Source organism: Phyllostomus discolor, chromosome 4 (genome assembly GCF_004126475.2).
Source record: "Phyllostomus discolor isolate MPI-MPIP mPhyDis1 chromosome 4, mPhyDis1.pri.v3, whole genome shotgun sequence".
Lineage (NCBI taxonomy): Eukaryota > Metazoa > Chordata > Mammalia > Chiroptera > Phyllostomidae > Phyllostomus > Phyllostomus discolor.
This window is the reverse complement of record NC_040906.2, coordinates 70685739-70702747: the sequence shown is the minus strand read 5'-3', so window position 1 is coordinate 70702747 and position 17009 is coordinate 70685739. Positions and strand designations below refer to the sequence as shown.

The 17009-nt window shown below is 39.8% G+C and overlaps 1 protein-coding gene across 1 annotated transcript; it reads left to right on the top strand.

The window, feature by feature from the left end:
- Positions 1-14142: 14142 nt before the first annotated feature.
- Positions 14143-14608, top strand: LOC114494861 (60S ribosomal protein L23a-like). The gene is made up of 2 exons (XM_036022575.1): positions 14143-14295; positions 14378-14608. Exons 1-2 carry the CDS (start codon positions 14143-14145, stop codon positions 14606-14608), a joined length of 384 nt encoding a protein of 127 aa, XP_035878468.1.
- The last annotated feature ends 2401 nt before the right edge of the window (positions 14609-17009 follow it).

The window sequence follows — 17009 nt, the reverse complement described above, 5'->3', positions numbered from 1 at the left end:
GTTATGTTTATAAAAGGATAAAATCCGCAGAGACACAAAGAAGGTGACAGAGGTGACAGCCCAGAATGCTTGTTTTTCCTTTGGGTCTAACTTTTATTAGTTGTTCTTAGTTTTCAAATCAACACCTGGTTATGCAGCAGAGCAAGAGTCTGTAAGTCCAGGGTTACTCTTACTGGGATAGGGAAGTAGGACACATGAGACTATTTATATGTAGTGCATTTAATTAAATCTCACGGAGGTAAAGTCCATCTTGAATGCATTCGAGCTGTAATTCACTGCATGTCTGCTGGTGTTGCTGTTGTGATAATTGCTACAACATTCATCAGTCTCTCCAAGTAGCCATACTAAACCAGGAAGCAGATATGACTCCACTTTTGGAGACTTACCATCTAAATATCTTATTGTAGCATTTTCCAATTTCTTGCTAATCTTGCTGGTAGGTAGATCTGTCCAACAGAATAGAGGCCAGGCTGATAAGGTCTGCTTTAAGAAGGAATATTAAAGTAAGGAATAAACAAGACAGCTTTCTTTGATCAATATTCAATTAGTCCTTTTTGTCTTTATCCTGAATTTTTAGATGGTGGGGTTGCATTTCTTTCTTATGCTCAAGTAGGATTAGGCTTTCCTGGGGAAAACTTCTGAGAAATGTCTGAAACTGAAATATCATCAGATTTTTAAAAAACAAGCCATAGGGATAAAGATGTTTAGTAAAATGATAAAATAATGAAAACCAAAACCTGATTAAAATGTATATTCTTGCCTCTATGCTTCAGGGAAGCTTCAGTGCAAAGTCTTGAGGAACAGCCTGGATTCTAGATGACAAGTTTGCATCAGAAGTAATCTAAGCAGCATGTCTTACTTCTGGGGCATGGTCTATTTCTACCCCCAACATGACACCACAAGGTCTCTGTTTCCCTAAACACTGGGCATGCCTGGCTGGCTCTCTCCCCTTATTCTCTGGCACTCCTCCCCTTGCAAGGGATGGGGGTCCTCCCTGCCCTTTAGCTTTGCCAGTGGGTATGGGAGGGGTGGCAGTGCAAATGAAGGTCTCTCATAATTCTAGTTTTCTGGATCATTTGATTTATTTAAGTACCTGCAATGCCAAGGCCCCTGGGCAATCATCCAACTAACTGCTTACGTTTCCATAAATAATGTCATCTCTGGGACTCAAGTGAATTAGGCCAAAGGCTGGCTACAGGGTTGTCTCTCCTGCTCCCTGAAGGTTAAGGGATTTGGACTGTTGGTGTATAAGAGCTTTTACAGAAAATACTCTCAGATCAGCAGTTTATAAACAGTCTCACTCAATAATCAAATCTCAATGCATTTCAATAATCTCCACGTGGGTTTTGTTTTGGTTGGTGTAGAGAAGTGGGCCCTAGAAACTGATGTAGGGGATTAGAATTTAACACCCATTGATTAACCCTAACAGATTTACATTGACAAGGCAAAGTCCAACAAGCTGATGTCCAAATAGCAGTCAAGAATCGACAGATTGATGAATTACGTGTTTTAATACCAAGTCAAGGAAATTCAAGCAGATGTTTGAAAATTCAAATTCCTTAATATTTGCTCCTGGACCCTAATGATTAATTTAAACACATCATACTAGTTAAATGAACAAATCATTAACCTTGGTCCTTGCCATGAACCAGCACCATAATCAATAATGATATTTGTTCTTTTCTGCCAAATAGTTGGGACATTAAGTGTCTGGACAATACTTGCAGTGGATACTCAAGAGAGGGAGCAGCCTCTTCTAGCTAGCCTGTGACAGAGAGATTCCCTTGGGTATGGTGATGTTCACATCATCATGCAGAACAAATACATGGAACCAAGATGTATCCATGAAATGCTCAGCATACCCACTTTGAGGAGCTTGGGGACCAACAATGAAAGAGTAATTGTAGTTATTTCTAAAATCTTTTCCAAAGTGCTGTTTTCTATAGCAACTGGTTTTCTAAATCCTTCTGCCCTATTTCTCCCACCTATGAAGATAAACACTCTTCTGCTTTCTGCCTGCGCTTCTTAATGCCACTCAGTACTTAGAGGTCAGCGTGTGGCTCCCTCTGTATTAATCCTTTCCCTAATCCTCCCTATTGCCAACTTTGAACAAAACTTTATGGAAGGTTAGCTTATCTTGGAGAGGAAATACAACACAGAATTACTGACCACTGGTACTGGAAATGGCTGCACAGGGTCACTCCACGGGGCCTTCCCTGGGCCAGCAGCCAGCTCATTGCCACCATTCCTTTCTTACCTGGCCCACATCATCCCCAATCACCAGACCTCCACTGCACATCCTAAAGCTTTAATTGAGAAGGCATATAGAGAAAGGAAGGTGACTCTTTCCCCTTTTGGTTTTAGTATGTTTCCCAGGCCTCCATTCCTGTCCTGGAAGTTGCCTCCTCTAAGGACGACTGCATAAGAATATATACTCACTCAAGAGACTCCACCCCCAGCTCTAATGGCACATTACAGTCCACTGACCTCAGAAATAATTACATAAGAAATAGTGTTAGTGGACTTAAAAATCAAGAACATACTGATGTTGGACCATTCTTTGACCTATTAAAGATGTAGTTAGTTTGAGGGAGTGGTAGAAAGAGATAGGAAGATGCAAAAATCAGAGGAGGAGGAAGAAATAGACATTATGTTAGGAGCTCCTTACTGTCTTTTAGGACTGAGCCTCAGATAGCCCTCTGCCCTGACAGCAGCTAGTCAGTGAAGAGGGCAGGTATTACTCTTTGATAGTACAGTGCTTAGCACTCTCTCTAAGTGTGTCTGACCAGCCTGATGGGCTTTGCTGCATGTTTTTAAAGGAATGAAAAAGCATTTTGCCTTAGCTGTGTGCTATCCCTTCCTGGTATGTGTGGTGTTGGTGTGGCCTTTGTGTAGCAATGGGAGAAGCCACGTACATAGGTGGTGGGTAGACCTCACCCTTGGTAGGCCTACACTGTGAAGTTGTCTTTGTTTCTCATTATGATAAAAGCTAAGTGGACATATTTTTAAAAATAGGTACCACTATTCATTGGTTACAATAGTTGACACCAGTTTGCTTCTACCCAATAAACTAAACATGTTGCTTATAAGAAGAAAAGTGTGATAGCTTAAATGGACATTTTCAGATACCTAATAAATTTATTCAGCAAATACAGTGTCCGGCACAAGTAATGACCATTTATTACAAAATCATAAGCATATAATTCTGTAACATAACAATATCACACTCAAGCACACCATATGACATTTAGTTGAAATGTTCAAATTAAAAATATAAATTAGTACACCCATATTATCACCCTATCAGCCATACTCAAGCAGGCATTACTTCTGCTAGACCCTGTATTTAAGATTCTGAAAAGTATCAGAATGTGGATGGGGCCGGAAAGATAAACAAATTTCCTTTCCCCAAAGAGCTGAAACTAGCAGAGAGCCAGATGTGCAAAGAGATATGTCCTTGTACACCATTTGCACTTGCTTTAATTTAATTTCCCCAAAAGCAATCCCTGAATAAAAGGATTTGGTGCAAGTCATTCTCTCATTCTCCCTGCCCTGCTTGCTTGTCCTCCCTTCCTCCCTCCCTCTCAGAGAGAGCTTCAGGAAACACCATGAGGGAATAGTTCAGCAGAACAGGAAAGGGATCAAAGCTGCTGAAAGTATGAATGAGCAGATTACTACTAAAGACAACTAGGGCTTCATCCCCCTGGGACCTTGTGAGAGACCATGTGACTCACTCCTCTGAACTGTTTCCTTGAGGAGTGAGGAAGTGGAGGAATTGATCACCAGCCCCTGGGTGTGAACGCCCTGCCCTTCTGAGCTGCCCTGCACACTGACTGAACGCCATCCAGCTCCTTCCAGAGAGACCTGCTCGAAGCTTTGTTGGATGTAGGAATTGTCTGCATGTGACCCTGGGTGGGGCAGGGCCTGTGGAGTAGACAGTGACAGCTTCAGCTCATGTAGAAGAGCAACTTATTACTTTTAATATTCACGTTAAATGTCATGGAGTCGCCTTCCATCTGTCACAAATAATATCAATCTCCTCTCTTTCTGTCTCTCTTTTCTGGGATTTCTCCAAGAGTTCCAGTACTCTTCACTCTTCCCCAGAATGTAGCCCTAATTTAATAATCTCCTATTGACAGAAACCTAGGAAACATGCGCAGTCTACCAACAGTTTTCTTATTTTGGGGGTAGCTGTTGCTGCCTTTGTGCTGTTGAAGCACTGATGATTGGGCTCCGCAGTCCCAGGCCCACCATTGTTGGAAGCCCTGGAGCGCTGTGGGATGGGAGGGCCCGGAGGTCCAACACCCGGCAGGCTGCAGTGAGGTGAGCCCACTAACGAAGAGAGTGTTGGTGCTTTAGGGCCACCAATCATGTCAGTGGTCCTGGGTTGGATGTGAAATGTGTTTATGTATCTTTCCTTGTTTTGCTCATTGAAAGTCATGCCAAGCCTCCCCAGAACCACGCTCCCAAAGTTGTAAGTACAGTAGCATCCCCTTACCTGAGGTTTTGCTTTCCATGGTTTCAGTTACCTGTGGTCAACCACATTCCAAAAATATTAAATGGAAAACTCCAGAAGTTAAATAAGTTTTAAATTCCATGATGTTCTAAGTGTCACAATGAACTCCTGCGCTGTCCCACTATGCCCTGCTCGGGCTGCAAATCCTCCCTCTGCTCAGCGTCCCTGTGTGGTATACGCTCCCAGCCTGACACTCGCTTATTAGGCATCTCAGCTAACAGATACTTTATGAGAAAGATAGAGAGGGTAGATTCACGTAACTTTCATCACAGTATATTACTATAATTGTTCTATTTTATTATTAGTTATTATTGTTAATCTCTTACCATGCCTAGTTTCTAAGTTAAACTTTATCACAGTATGTATTTATGGGAAAAAACATAGCATGTGTATGGTTTGGTACTACCCACAGTTTCAGGCACCCACTGGGGGTCTGTAATGTGTCCCCTGAGGATAAGGGGGAACTACTGTACCCACATTTCCCCAGGCATTTGTTTGGTGCCATGGCAGGTATATGGGTCTGAGGAAGTTTGGGCTATAGACTATATGCTATGTACTACATCAAGAATGAGCCTCTCCTCCACCTTTACATCCCAGCCCTCAATATCAGATGCGGTCTTTTTCTTTTCAGTCCTAAGCCTGACATTCTCTTCCTGCCCCAGGAGAATGACATTGTTTTTAAGCTAAACCTCCATCGTCTCACAGGCTTTTACATCTCCCAGAGATGCACTAGAGAAGATGGAGGCTTCAGTCAACACCTACCCAACACTAATTTTTGCTGATCCTTCTGTGTGAATGCTTTTCCCTTTGCCCAACAAAGTTCTAGGACTATGAGAGAGCTGGGGATTTAAGGGCAAGGATGAGAATGTGGTAGTAAGTAAGGACAGAGACATATGAATCAAGATAACCCTTTTGGAGACTAAGTAAAGAGAAAGGTGGAAAGAAAGCTGGAAAGCAGACAGAGGAAAGACAGAGGAGACACAGAAAAAAGAGAACAAGGAAAAGGAGGTACATTTCCCTCTGTTGTAAATCTTTACTATAATAAGAAAAATAGGACTCATATGTGAAAATATCTTAACGTCCATTGAAAAGGTAAATACACACATCAGGGCAGAGAACTCTGGCTGCACAAGGACAGGCAGAGAAATGCTCGGAGGTACAGAGGTACTTGTGGGAGGGGGGTGGGCACAGGAAAATGTGTTACCATGCTACTACTTGGGCAGTGTGGCTGTGTCAGTTCTGGAGGTAAAATCTGGGTGTTGCCATTTAAAATTTCTGGTACTGCGATTTATACTTATCAAATATATTGCCAATTCACAACATTTTTAAAAAAGTACATGTTTATAGCCCAATTTTTTTCTTCTCCTTGAACTGAGATACAATTAAACCCTTATTGTTTTCTGTCAAAGCAACTGGAAAAGCTGTTGGTTCAGGCAACTGTTCCAAATAGCGGCCTTGAAGAGAAGACTGCCCTTGAAACTCCCAGTGGTGCAGCCAACGCTGATTGTGACAGACCTGATTTATTTGTCACCCTAGAGTGAATGTCTGCAATAAGCCAAGGCACTCTATGCTCAGTTTAGTGTTGGTAGAGGCCATTATAGAATGAGTGTTGGTGTCTTCCCTCAAATGCATGAGTTGAAATCCCAGCCCCCAACATGATGGTATTAGGAGGTGGGACCTTTGGGAGATGCTGAGGTCATGAGGGTGGAGTCCTCATGAAAGGACCTCAGAGAACTCTCACTGTCCTTCAGCCACAGGAGGACACAACAAGAAGTCGACAGTCTGCAATCCCTAAGACGGCTCACCAGGGGCTTGACCATCCTTGTATCCTGCTCTCAGACCTCCAGGCTCCAGAACTGTGAAAAATAAATTTCCATGGTTTGTAAGCCAACCAGTCTATGGCATTTTGTTATAGCAGCTTAAACTAACTAAGACAGAGACCAACTATCAAACACCTCCATGTTTCTACAAATGCTGCAAGAAATTTTACAAACTTTTGATCTAGTCAGCTCCTAGTACATGTTGGCCAGGTAGTAAATTGTCCTTTTCTTTGTCCTAGAAGCATTAAGATTTTTTTGTTCAGGACACTGCTACTCAAAACTTAATTTTAAGTCAATCTTGTTCTTTTTCTTATGTATGGCACTATTTTTAATTCTTGCTTTTCATGAGAAATAGGTAGAGAAGATGAAGCACTCTTCTGTTTTAGATCTTGGATTCAAGAGATTACTGCTTTAATTTTCTTACCAGAGTACATTCATTGTCTTCTTATGCCTGCCTAGATCCATTCACTCAATGTACCTTTTTTAAGTACCTGCTATATGTTAGAGACTGAGGGCATAAACAAGTTGTAACAGCAGGCCCTACCCTAAGAGCAGTGAGGAAGGATAACAAGAATACAGATATCAAAATACAAATTGTCAAAAGTTGGGGTATGTGGAAGGAGCATCTATTGTATTGTAAATGTGGCTGGCTTCACTTTCAGAGGGTCCTTTAGGCAAATGTATATGAGATGATCTTATAGTGCTACCTTTGTGTAGTAATGATATTTTTCTTTAAAGCCATGCTGTAGTTTGCTTGTTTAGCATTACAAACATGAGGGAAGCTGGGCTGCTTGCTTGAGGAGCTGTGCTGGACATGTTGGGTTCATGTTCCAACACATATGCTCCTCTTAAATATTACTTCATTTGGTCCAAAGTATGATGAGCACAGAAAGTTTCTCCAGATTATGTTTGTGAACCACGTTGGAGTGTGATAATCCCATTGCAAAAGGGCCTTTGGGCACCTGCTACTGCTTTGCTCCTGAACAAACTCAGATGCATACTGATGAATAAAAATAGTTAAGAGTAATTTCTCCTTTAAATTGAAAAAACATTTCATCTGTACATTTATTAAAGTTATGATGTTGACTTGATTCAGGCATACCTGGGGAACTTCAAAGCTAGATATACGACATAAGGTTAAAAAAGAATCTTTTGGCAGGGTAGATATTGCCAGTAGGTAGAGTTTATCATCAGCCTACCCAAGCTTGTGTTGGAGACCTTCAGAAGAATTATTCATAGTTTCCATAAATCATTTTGCTTCCAGAATACTTTTGAGCTATAAAGAGCTAAATATTCAGGTCTATAACTCTAGAACTAAGTTCTCACCCTCGAAGGGACCTTTAAAACTTGTTGCATTGTGATTTATCCCTGTTTATCTCAGGTCCTTCCAAAAGTCCCTCTCACTTTTCCAAGTATCCATCATCACCTGGACTCTTTGCTACATACTGCTTGGTGCATTGAATTTCTGTCCTCCTTCCGAAGTCCTTCCTCTGTACCCAGTTTACCTTTTGACTTATACAATTACTTACCTCCCCAGGCTCTATTATCCATTTGACATCCTAGCATCTCAGTTCCTTGAGCTCCTTAACTATAAACTGCTCATATTCATAACCTAAATGTTTCTTCATTAGAAACCCTACCAAATTTAAATTCTCAGTTTTAATTATTCTATCCTTTGATCACTCCCAACCCTACACAGACTTATTGGTGCTTCTACCCTCATTACCCTCACACTCATCATGTCCTTCACTTCAGTGATCTCAACTCGTTCTTATAAGTGTTCAGTCCCTTTGTGTCTTCACTTTGCTCTTTATGCATTTTTAGTTCCTCTCTACACTGGTTATCAAATGCAGTTAAGCCCTTTGCCACACTCTACATCTTTCACACCTGTCTACAAAACTTCCAATGATATCTATCTATGTAGTCCAACACTGAGAGAAAATCATGAAAACAATCTTCATGTAACAAACCCTGTTCATTTCCCTAATAAAGAAGATATTTGAAGATAACAATTCATTTCCATCTTCTGTCCCCTTAAGCCTCCCCCTTACTTTCCAGTTAACAACATACATCATATTTCACTGAGAGATCAGAAACTATTGAACAGAATTCTGAAATCTCCTCATGAATGAAAATCTAAAAGTTGATCTTCTTCTACACCTGTCTTCTTTTTTTCCTCACTTTCACTGTGGAATCATTAGATGTAAGTCTCTCCATTTTGTTTTTTACTAGATCTCATTTCCCTTCTTTTCTGCATCTTCCACCTCTCCTTCTACACTATAGGAAAATTTAGAATTAAAAAGTACAATAACTGAGATGAAAATTCACTGGGTCCACTTAATAGCAGATCGAAGATGGCAGAACAGAGAGTCAGTGAAATCGAATACAGATCAATAAAAAGTGTTCAATCTGGAGAACACAGAGAAAAAAGATTGATGAAAAATGAACACAGCCTTGGGGGAACTATAGAAATGATCAAATGGTATAATATATGTATAACTGGACTTCAAGAAAGAGAAGAGAGCATGTGGTAGAAAAACCCTTAAAGACATACTTATCCAAATTTTTCAAATTTGATGAAAAACATCAGTGTAAATATTCATAAAACTCAGTGACCCTCAAGCAGATAAACACACAGAAAACCAAACCTGGACACAACATGCTCAAACTGCTGAAGTCCAAAGATAAAGGGGTAATCTCAAAAGCAGTCAGAGAAAAATGTAAGATTCCAGAGAAGAAAGATGACACAACTGAAGGCTGGACTCTATCAAAAACAGTGGAGACCGAAATACAATGAAATATCTTGAAAGTGCTGAAAGTGAGAGGAAAAATCAAGGTATTCTACTCTGTATTCTATATCTAGTGAATATATATATATTTAATCCTCACCTGAGGATATGTGCCCCAGCCAGGATTGAACCTATAACCTGTTGTTGTACAGGACGACAGTCCAACAAATTGAACTACCTGGCCAGGGCATCTAGTGAATATATTCTTAAAAATTTAGGTAGAATAAAGACATTTTCAGATCAATGAAAGCTTAAAGAGTAAGTAGCCAGAAATTGTACCATAAGAGAGGTTAAGTGCTTCAGGTTGAAGAAAGATGAAAGCATGTGGAACTTGGATCCATAGAAAGGAATGAGAAGCACAAGAATGATAAATGTGTGAATATAAACAAATATGGTTTCTTCTGTCTAATTTTCTCAAAAGACATTTGATTCTTCAAAGCAAAAAAAATAACATTTTAAGGTAGAGTTTATGATGAATGTAGAAGTAAAAGAAGGGATGACAATGGCACAAAGTATGAGAGCCAGCAAATAGAATTATACTGTTAAAAAGTTACATTCACATGTGGGAAGCACTGTGAAGGGAGAAGTGTGAAATATGAGGAAAAAGTGTGAAGTGTCAGAGGTGAAATGTGAACTGATAGCAACCCTAATGAGCAGTTAAGATTGAAATGCACTTCTCTAAACTTTCTTCTAGATGGTTTGATCTATTTACTGAGCTTTGAAAGTCATCTCTATGTAGCTGTATCTGAATTTTCTACCTGCATGTTAGATCTCTCCTCTCAAATCTAAACTCATATTACCAGTTGTCCACTTGATATAGTATATGTCTCAATGGCATTTGAAACACGAACAAACCAAAACAAAATTCATGATTTACACCCTTTTTTCCAATTTGCTCCTTCTTCAGTCTTTTCTATCTCAGTAGATGATACCACCATCCACTCACCTCAGACCAGAAATAAGGAGTCATTGTGATTTCCTCCTTGTCTCTCATTCTCTCCATGCTGTTACATCGGGAAGCCTTGTTTCTATCTCCAAAATATGTTTCCACCACATGGGTCTGGGGCAACGCCTATCTGAGCTCCTCCCTAGCCATCCCACTTCTGCTCTTGCACCCATTGTGTGAATGATCTTTTTAAAATGCCAACAGAAGCGTAATGCACCATTGCTTAAATCACCTCAATGACTTCCCATGGCCCAGGAATAAAATCTATACTTTTACAATGGCCTGAAGGATTTGGCCCCTGCTTCCCTCTCCTATCATTCTCCTCTCACTTACTACACTTCAGTCACACTGTCTGGCTTCTGTTTCACATCCCTATACCTGGGACTGGTGAGGTGACTGGTGAGGTGAATGGCTCATAAAACCAAAAATTTAAAAATAGGGTCAGTACCAGCTATACTAGAGCTTGAGACAAAAGAAAATTCAGTAATACCAAATCTGTCCTCATTGAAAATAACTGATATTCTGTTCATCACGGGTCTTTTGCCTTAAATTTGATTTTTTAATTTATATTTTTATTGAATTTCTTGAAGTTACATTGGTTAATAACATTATATATGTTTCAGGTGTAAAATTCTATAATACATCATCTGATATTGTGTTATGTGTTCACCACCCCAAGTCAAGTCTCCTTCCATCACCATTTATCCCTGCCTTTACTCTCTTCTACCTCCTCCCAACCCCCCTGCCTTCCGGCAATCACTATACTGTTGTCTATGTCCATGAGTCTTTCTTTATTTCCGTTGCTTAATCCCTTCACTCTTCTTGCATTAAAATATTATTTATCTTGATCACTGAGGTTTTTGGCACACCCCACTTTGACTTTTGCAACCTCAGTGAGTGCCTCATGCTAGTCCCAGTGCTGCGTAAACCACCAAGTTGATTCCTGCTTCATGCTCTTTGCTCATTCTTTTCCTTCTGCCTGGAACCTGACTTCCAGCAGGTCACTGCATGAGTGGTTTCTTCCTGTGCTTCAGGTCTCAGCCTGTAAGGCACCTCCTTAGAGAAGGTGATAATCCTGTGTTAACACTAATCCCACCTTGCCCATTTACTCTTTATCATATATAGTATTCTATTTTTTTTCTTAAAAGAGTTTCTCACAAGCTATAATTACTTGGTTTGCTGATCTGTTTATCTGTCTAATATTTGTCTCCCCACTAGCATATACTCTATATGAGGTAAGGAATTTAGCATTACGCTCAGATCAGAGGAGTCATTCAATACATACTTTTAAATACATACTTTTAAAGTGAATTAATGAGTACGCTAAGCCCACATAGGCTAGCGTTCTTCTCTTCTCTTCCTGGTCATTCCTTTTTCCTTCTCTATGTTATGAGAGATGAGATCATCCTGAAATAAATACTCATGAAGTCTTCTCTAAAAACAAAACAAAATACAAAAAAAGGTTACATGGAAACCAAACCAATTTACAACAAAAAGCAGAATGTGGATGATCATTCTATGAGGTCTGCCTCAGATTTGTGTTTGTTCAGGATTTATGAGTTAGTAATTATTTCCATGATTGCATAAAGGCTTTTAGTTATAACAATTGAATCCAATTAGCTGCTGAGACTATTTGGTACATTCAATAACTAAAAAAAAAATTAACCCTAGAAGGAAACTCTTATTAAAATTTCAGTATAGAGAACCTGGTTTCTAAGGTTTCCAACTTATGTTTCTAAGATAATAAATCTAGCTATATTTTATTCACTCAATAAATAAATATTGAGTGCCCACTGTACTCATCAGTGCTCTTAGACAAACCAAAATACCAATGAACAAGTCAACGTCTTTGCTTTGTGGAATTTATCTTCTACTCCAGAAGACAGTAAACAGGCAAACAATGCAGGAGAGATATTGCTAGGAGGAAACTAGAGTAACATAAAAGGAATAAAGAGCACTGGAGAGGGTATGTTGATGGAAGGAACCTGTTTGTGGGGTTGGGTAAGCAAAGATGTGAGGATGAGACATTTGTGCAGATGCCATTAAAAAGTTTTGCCTTGAGGTTTGATCTGTCTTTTATTTTATTTCCAGGCATTCATGGGCTGGATTCTCTGGAAGCAGATGCTGAAACAGCCTTTGGGGGTGCATGCTATTGATTAGGATCAACACCTGTGAGAGGAAGGGAGGGGGAAGCAGATTTTGGCAGAGGGGGATATTGAGATGTCATGCTGTGGCTAACTGTGTCTATCACAAAAGCTTTCTTATACAAGTATTTTCTTGTTAAAGCTATGTTCATCCAGTAGTTAAAACAATCAATACACTGTTAAGTGATTCATGGAATATTTAATAAATATCAATTAAGTACCAAGCACTCTGAGAGGGACTGAGTGGGAAGGAGAAGCAAGTGTTCTTCCCCCATGGAGCCCTCATGCCTGGAGGATGAGACGTGTATGTGAATAATTTCAATTCCAGGTGGAAATTGTATTTAAAAGGGGCTCTTGGAGTGCACAGAGGGCACGATTGAATGATTTACCTGCAACTACGTTTTGTAGCTAACTGACCTGGCAGGCTCATTGGTATGCGGCCTTCCTCAAAATCAAGTATTCTCCTGGGACACCATTAAAGTTGTATTTTGCAAGAGGCAGAAAGTTGATAACTCTGCCCTCAGAATCTCCCAAATCTAGAACAGCTCTTCCACACTTTATCATTCAGGACTCTTGGGCTTCAGCTGATTAGTTTTTGGAACATTTGAAAGAATAATAAATAAATAAAACTTTCAGGTAAGAGAATAGGTTCTATATTAATTTTCTACTTGAACCCTCATTGTTACAGCAGTTCACAATGAATAGATAAATAATTCCCTACCCTTGAGACATTTCTCTGTAAAGAAGCAATACATAGATGCTTGGAAGATATTTATGTGTTACAACACAGTATATATAATCTATTTGTATTCAACTAAGGTCTAAAAGTTGTTTAAGAGGACCAAAGAGACAGCCCTTTCCAACCTAAAAGAAATCTGAAAATTCTAAAGGAATGAAAAAAGTGAAATAAGAAGTTGAATAGAAAATAAACTTACTGAGGGGAACTGTATAAAATTTGCATTTAGAAAAATGCAAGAGTTTTATTTTAGAAAGAGAATACATCAACAATATTATTTTTGTGACTTCATTTTCTATGCATTTATTTTTCTCTCTGCAAATAACATACTCATTAAAGAGTTCTAGGACTAGTTAAGAATATAAATATAAATACTATCCTTAGTTCTACAGTCAAGAATAACTACTCTGTCTTACAGTCTTTTTTCTGCATGCCATGTTTTTAAAAATCTAGCATCTTTTCATGTCACTGTGTAGTACAGAGGTGAAAGGGGAACTCAAGTTCTGGCACAAAAGAGTCACATAGCAGAGAAGCTTTATTTTGATACCTGTGAGTTTCAAGAGTGATGTGGCTGTGGAGGTGTCACATTAAATTTTGGCATGGCTACCTCTAGGCAGCCCAGTGTATGTGTAGTATTTGATTCCATAGGAGAGACTTGATTTATATTCAGAAGAGGACAACGTAAACTCACATACTGAGAGCAACTGCACTTCTTTAGGAATTTTAGTTTTTAATGGAAGAGTACACAGTCAGTTTGGGAGCAAAAACCTTGTTATTGGAATTGTTTTATCTTCTACTCCCTTTTTCTACAGGTGCCTCCCTGGGTTAGACATGCCTTTATTGAGAACCTTGTTGAGCTAACTACTACTGCCTGGGAAGCTTGAGGCCAATCACTCATTGTCTGGTGAAATGCCCATTTGCCAAGCAATACAGTAAGGCCTCACTTAGCCATCCACAGGATCTTGGCAATTGCAACTTGAAGAGAAACAATGTGTAATGAAACCAATTTTACCATAGACTAATTGTTACAAACAAGTGTTATATTCCTAAGGCATATTGCTGGTTACAAAAATATCACCAAACTTCTAAAGGATCCCAAATGCTTCTATTAGGAAACATTTAAATAAATGTGAGGTATATATACATTTAAGAAAGATTAATAAAAAAGAGGTGAGATAGTTTTTCAAGAAGATGACACTGAAAGTGAAGGAGGAAGCCCCTGCTCCTCCCAAAGCTGAAGCCAAAGCAAAGACTTTGAAGGCAAAGAAGGCAGTGCTGAAAGGCGCCCACAGCCACAAAGAAAGAAGATCCGCTTCTGGGGCCAAAGACACCCCGGCTCTGAAGGCAGCCTAGATATCCTGGGGAAAGTGCCCCAGGAGATACAAGCTCGACCACTATGCCATCATGAAGTTTCCCTGGCTAACAGGTCATCTGTGCAGAAGACAGAAGGCAACTTGTGTTTGTTGTGGATGTGAAGGCCAACAAGCCCTGGGTCAGACGGGCTGTGAAGAAGCTCTATGACATTGATGCAGCCAAGGTCAACATCCAGATCAGGCCTGATGGAAAGAAGAAGGCTGCAGTTCAACTGGCTCCCAACTATGAGCTTTGGATGTTGCCAACAAAGTTGGGAGCATCTAAACTGAGTATAGCTGGCTAATTCTAAACATAAAAATTTTACACTGTAAAACAAAACAAAACAAAATGAACCCCAACAAAGATAATGATTTTCCAATCTGGGCTGTGAGGTGGCTGAAGCCTATGCCAGTAGCTCAGGGGGCCAGGTGGGACCCACTCTGGACAGGACGCCCTTCCATTGCAGTGTGCACTCACACACACTCATGGTCACTCACACCAGGACAGTTGAAACACTCCTGTTCACCTCATGTGCATGTCTTTGGGCTTTGGGAGGAAACTGGAGTCCCTAGAGAAAACCCACGCAGACAGGGGAAGTGGACACACCGCATGCAGACAGTGGCCTGGCCTGGAACACATTTATTTTTTCCTCATCAATTATAATGAAATGATGTTGAATAAAATGCTATCCAAGGACTTGCTGTATACAATTTTAGGCTAAGATAAATGGTACATGTTAAAAGCACACACACAGAACATATATCTGTGGCTTTTAGAGACAATAACTAAAGAAAGATTTTACCTGCAAATATGCTTGACTGTTTGTCAACCCTCTAATGCTCTTGGATAGAATCCAATGCCTGCACACGCACTTCTGTACTTTTCCTGGGGTGACATATTTGATGTGTGATCTTTGCGTGAGGAACTGCAAAGCACAGAAATCAACAAGGTTTTCCAAGGTGGGAGGTGGACTTTACGTGGTGACTTTAGGGTTTAATCTGGACCTTTGCAGGAGACTGGAACAAATTACTTAGTTTTCTGATAGATACAAAGCTGCTTCCCTCTGCCACCCCTTGGCAATGATTTAAGTACAGAAAGTACCTTTCCTGGAAAGCACTTTCTGAATTAATATCTTACTCTATGATGTCATTTCTTTGTTGCTACATGAAAAAAGTCAGCCATGAAGGTGATCACTATAAAGTCAGCACTGCTGTTGTCTTCATTACATAATAAAACAGAATGTTTTTTACTGTTTAAGTTGAATTTTTGTTGTTTTTGAACAATTTCAAAGTGAACTGAAATAATAATGAAATACTAGAGATTTGGTTAAGATGGACTAGATTACTTAGAGTCTATACACTGTCATTTGGGAAAGGACATTTATGAGAGCACCAATCCTCCTCGGTAAACAGACACCAGAGTCAAAGTCTGAAACACAGTCGGGTTTCTCTATTTCTTGAGCATCTTGTGGAGTCATGAAAAGGGACATGCTTCTCTAACACACTACGAACAGAGTAGAATCCATGACTTTGGAGTAGTGGGATTATAATTATGTTAAAACCCATGAATCTTGCCTAATTTCCATTGCCTTCTACTTAATTAGGGATTTTCAATATTTCACAAGCTGAGGGGCCAACAGTTGACATACAGGTTAATTTCCTGTCCTTAGGCATTTTGGAAATGCTGCTCCGGGAGGTGTGGAGAATGAGTCTAATTCTTTCTGAGGGAACACCATCGCGCCCCAACACCTGCACGTGCCAGTACACGCGTCCTACATCAGCCTCCGCAAGACCGAGGCCCCAGCAGCCGAAGTCAGCCGTCAGACTCTGATGAATGTGAGAAAGTATCTCTTCATCTCTCCTCTTCATTTTCAACTATTCCAGCTAGAGATGAAGATTTAAGAATGGAAATATAAGAAGGGTTTAAAAGTATTTTTCATGCTGCATGCCAAAGCCTTGGTTTGGGGACCTTAACTATCATACTGTACAAAGGTAAAGGAAAGTCAAAATCTGACAGGGAGTATTTCCCCTTTGGTTATGAACATATTGAACTTGAACTAGATCAGTGCCCCCAGAATTTTGTAGGATTTCCTAACCTTTTGGAGTCTCTAGGACACACTGGAAGAAGAGTTGTCTTGGGCCACATATTAAATACATTGCAACATGTGATCACAGAAAAAATCTCACAATCTTCTAAGTAAATTTATGATATTGTGTCATGGGCCACATGTGGCCCATGGACCACAGGTTGGACACCCCTGAATTTTATAGATTTTCAGTCATGTAACATATGTGTTCTCACCATAAGAATCGAAGTTTTGCAACAGAATGTTGATTTTATGTTTTCACATGCTGTAAGAAAGGATAACAAAGATTTTAATTGCATATCTATCTGACCACTTGCCACCCTTCTAATAACCTCAGGATATTGTGATGTTTGGGTTTAAGGTACATGAAATGACTTTAAAAATGGGATGGTTAGAGATTATATGAGGCAGTACTTCATTGTAATGACTTGGAGAATGAAACTAGAATAAAGCTCAAGGTATTTATTTTGGAATTTTCAACTTTGAGAATATCAATGCTTTTCTACCTGACTCTCAGACTGAAATATGTCTCCTGGTGTGAGCATCCTGGCCTCCGTGTGGCTGTCTACATTTTGGGCTAAGGAATGTTCGCTCATTGAAAAACCAGTTGTAAGCTCCT

Bases quoted from the DNA above. Each gene is read 5' to 3' on its own strand.
- LOC114494861 (XM_036022575.1), top strand. From the start codon at position 14,143: ATGACACTGAAAGTGAAGGAGGAAGCCCCTGCTCCTCCCAAAGCTGAA. The intron at 14,296-14,377 runs GCAGCCTAGATA...CCTGGCTAACAG, and splicing joins AAGACACCCCGGCTCTGAAG to GTCATCTGTGCAGAAGACAG.